The sequence below is a fragment of the Capsicum annuum genome, unplaced genomic scaffold (genome assembly GCF_002878395.1).
Source record: "Capsicum annuum cultivar UCD-10X-F1 unplaced genomic scaffold, UCD10Xv1.1 ctg71138, whole genome shotgun sequence".
Taxonomy (NCBI): Eukaryota; Viridiplantae; Streptophyta; class Magnoliopsida; order Solanales; family Solanaceae; genus Capsicum; species Capsicum annuum.
This window is the reverse complement of record NW_025880940.1, coordinates 6,578-10,345: the sequence shown is the minus strand read 5'-3', so window position 1 is coordinate 10,345 and position 3,768 is coordinate 6,578. Positions and strand designations below refer to the sequence as shown.

Genomic DNA, 3,768 nt, shown 5'->3' with positions numbered 1-3,768 from the left:
GGACCTCCAGTAATTTTAATTGGTATGTCTAATTCTTGGGCCTCTTCATGGTTTAGCCTCGGGCACAACAGCCTGCTAGCCTCTGGGGTATCCGTGTTCACAACATGTCCTTTGGATCCACACGTATATAATGAAAGAGATGCAACCGATGGCACAGACAGCAACAACGAGACCAACTGAATGTGCTAAAGTAGCATACATACCAGTTACAAATGCAATTACAACTGCTGACATTGCCACGAGCTGCGACCTAGCTCCAACTTTACTGAGAGACCACAAATAATCCAAATCCTGATAAAACATTGGACGAGGATTTGTCGCCATATAGAAGTATCTGAATATAGCACCAGCGGAGCATGCAAAGGCGATGGCATCCATTATAACAAATGCACGGAATGCTGTTTTTTTATTAGAACTGCCATCCCCTTATTAGGGCTATTGTCATCGCTTTCAAAACCTCCCGGTAATGTAAAACCATCCGCAAAGGTGACTGTGACTAATAGAGTAGCTACAACTAGTTGCATTTGAGCTGCTGACAGGATACCTTTGATGTTTATGTCGCGATCCTCAGTTTGGTTTAAAATTATCTTCTGTCGATCCATCTGGTTCAACCTGGGTGAACGTCGTCCCAATTGAGCAATGGAATTTAAGAAATCGTTAAACAAGCTGGGCGCGATTCAATCCTTGTCTGCCGTCCACTCTGTGCAAGACACTGCTACGTTAAAAGGAGTCTTCTTTTCCTTGTTGTATGACATCTTCTTTGCTCGAGGATGATCTAGTGTACGCAGACCTTACCACTACCTCGGAGGAGAGAGGCTGTTTCCAATAGACTCTCAGCTCAAGAAAAACAGTACAAAACAGAACAGTACTGCAACAAAATAATATGATAGTCGAAGTACAAGATACAACAGATATTAACAAGAATCGAAAAGAGATGTTAGTATAGTGAGAGTAGTTTCAAAAAAATATGTACATACCCGTGTGTTCCTGAATTACTGCTGCATGCAGTGGTGTTCGATTTAATGAACCTGAAGAAGAAGTTGGTTGCTTGCATGAGTTCAAGATTTCTCTCAAAGCTTCACGAAGACCAGACTCAGTTTCCAGATACAGCGGTGTCTCCCGAGCCTTGTTGGATGGAAATTCTAATTCAGGATCTTCTTTCACCAACAGTCTGGCTACATCTTGATGTCGGCTCCGCATGGCCTTGTGCAGCGCTGTATCTCCATTCTCATCTGTCATCTTCATGAGCATCTCCTTATAATGCTCATCTCTACTAAGTAGCTAGTGGACTACTTCGATGTGACCTTCATTAGCTTCTATGTGAAGCGCAGTTTCATTCTTCTTGTTCCGATGGCATAACAATGCCGGACTAATCTTAAGGACTTCTGCCACGAAATAGGAGTGGCCATAATGAGCGGCCACGTGTAAGATTGTGTTGCCTGTTGGAGTGACTTGGTACGGATTTTCTTCATCCCTTTTCAGATATTCAGCAAGTGAAAAATCACCATTACTGATTTTGCCTTCCACCGCAGCATTGTACAAGGTTGGATCCATTTTCGTTTCTTTTATTTGGTTTGCCGGTGAGTTCTTTGCTTTCTCTGGATGAAACGTTATATAGATTTATCTGAACACCGCGCAGATCTTTGCCTTTGATAAAAAGAAAGGTACTTATTGTCTGCTTTGATCAGAAGAAAGGAATTTGTAAAGAAAAACAAACATGAATAAAGACGTCTTTTTACTATTTAAGATCTTCTTGTCATGACTCTTTTTTCCAACACAAACAAGACTAACTAATTGAAAATGATAGAAGGGCAGCCCAGTGCACTAAAGCTATGCGCAGGGTCCGGGGAAGGGCCCCACCACAAGGGTGTATTGTACGCAGCCTTACTTTGCGTTTCTGCCACAGGCTGTTTCCAATGCTTGAACCCGTGACCTCCTAGTCACATGGCAGCAAAATCAAATTTTACCAAAATCTCTTCGTATTACAAATTCAATGTTTTATAATGTAGAATCTTGCAGAAATGCAGGTTAAGGCCACGTACAATAGACCCCTGTGGTCTGGCCCTCTTCCCCCGACCCCACGCATAGTTACGATGCTTTACACTACAATCTTTTCTTTTGGAGAGATGACATTCACTTTGGTGCTTAAGAAACAACCTAAGATGATATTCTCTTGTTTTTCTCTTTTTCTTTTTTTTTTTTTGGTTCCTTTGTTTACTTGTAAAGTCGAGTATGTCTCAGCTGTCTTATGTGTTAGTCATACAATTTGGCGTTGGAAATTGATAAATATTGATAATATTGCGTATTACTAAAAAGTACTATTGCTTTGGTTAAAGCCTTGGAAACAACCTTTGACAGAAAGACAAGCTTAGGCTGCATACAATACACCCTTATGGTGGGGCTCTTCCCCGGACACCGCACATAGCGGTAGCTTTAGTGCACCGGGCTGTCCCTTTTTTTTTTGTTGGCTCTTGGTAGTCTTTCTGGCCTTTTTTGATGGTGAATTTCCAGAGTCAATATAAGCAGCTACGCACAAACAGGGCCGGTGCAACTATCTAGAGTTACAACACAAAAATTACCGATGACACAGACTGAAAAAATTTAGCTCGATATTATTGGAACAATTCTTAACATCCGAAAATTAATCAAGTGGGGTATGGGGAGAGTAGAGTGTAGGCAGATCTTATCTTTACTATGTACAGATAGAGAGACTGTTTCGATAGAGCCTCGGCATGAAAAAACGTTGGTCAAAATACATGCAATTTGATGGTCGAGAAACGAAACATGACAAGTAAAAGTGAACGGAGGGAATATACTACTCTAAAACGATATATACTCTCTCCGGTCACTTTTACTTGTCCACTTTGGATTTAATACCCCTTTTAAGAAAGAAACAATAATGATTGATATGAATATTTTGACATAATGTATATATTTACAGCTAGTCCTACAAGTTGATGGACCAGTTTGTCAGTTTAAGATATTTTAGTTATACAAAGACTCAGCGAAGACTTCATTAGGATATTTATATATTGACAAAGACTTTTAGTTGTTCAATATTTTAAGGTTAATTCAATATTGTAGATTTAAAAATTTAGGTGTTCGAGAGCTATACAAAAAATACTGTTAGTTGTTGTTTCATCTCGAGAAAGCAAACGACTTCCAAGTTCATTGAAGATTTATTTATTAATTATACGTGACCTCCTGATCACATGGCAACAACTTTACCAATTACTCCAATGCTCTCCGTGAGATGAAAGAATAGTCAAAGATATTATGAATGCAGCTCAAATACATTTAGTAGTGGCAACTATCTTTCCATGATAGTGACCTTCACAGCTGGTTTCACGTTATGAAAGTGATATTGATAGCCATATAACATGATTGATTAATTGACAGTAGCTTGCAATTTGTCTATACTGAAAAAGTAAAGGTATAGTGTTAAAGTACATTAATTATGTAGGGACATCATAAAATATGAAGATGGAAAAAAGATGCAATTGTTGATGGCTGGAAATTACTAAATGCTTTGGGCTATTATCCAAAATTATGATAGCTTTGGAGTAACTAGTAAAGTTGTTGTCATGTGACTAGGAGGTCACGAGTTCAAGCCTTAGAAACAGCCTCTGGCAGAAATGTAAGTTAAGACTGTGTACAATACACCCTTGCGGTGAGGCCCTTCCTCGGACCTTATGCTTAGCAGGAGCTTTAGTACACCGACTGCCCTTCGCTAGTAGCATCCAAAGGTGAGGCCAAGTGGTGAACGAA

At 39.7% G+C, this 3,768-nt stretch overlaps 1 protein-coding gene across 3 annotated transcripts; it reads right to left on the bottom strand.

Annotated features, from left to right (window-relative positions):
- Positions 1-169: 169 nt before the first annotated feature.
- LOC124894189 (E3 ubiquitin-protein ligase MIB2-like) lies at positions 170-2,275 on the bottom strand. Of its 3 annotated transcripts, none has more exons than XM_047404925.1 (2): positions 978-2,275; positions 170-868 (listed from the first exon to the last, which is right to left on the bottom strand). In XM_047404925.1, exons 1-2 carry the CDS (start codon positions 1,249-1,251, stop codon positions 834-836), a joined length of 309 nt encoding a protein of 102 aa, XP_047260881.1. In that variant the 5' UTR covers positions 1,252-2,275; the 3' UTR covers positions 170-833. The 3 variants fall into 3 exon arrangements, with proteins under 3 accessions (XP_047260881.1, XP_047260883.1, XP_047260880.1); XM_047404927.1 differs by having other exon boundaries at positions 170-700; positions 978-2,273; XM_047404924.1 differs by having other exon boundaries at positions 170-816; positions 978-2,269.
- Positions 2,276-3,768: the final 1,493 nt, after the last annotated feature.

Coding starts and splice junctions, on each gene's coding strand:
- LOC124894189 (XM_047404924.1), bottom strand. CDS start 1,251: ATGCTCATGAAGATGACAGATGAGAATGGAGATACAGCGCTGCACAAG. Junction 817..977: donor AGTAATTCAGGAACACACGG/GTATGTACATAT, acceptor TATTGGAAACAG/CCTCTCTCCTCCGAGGTAGT.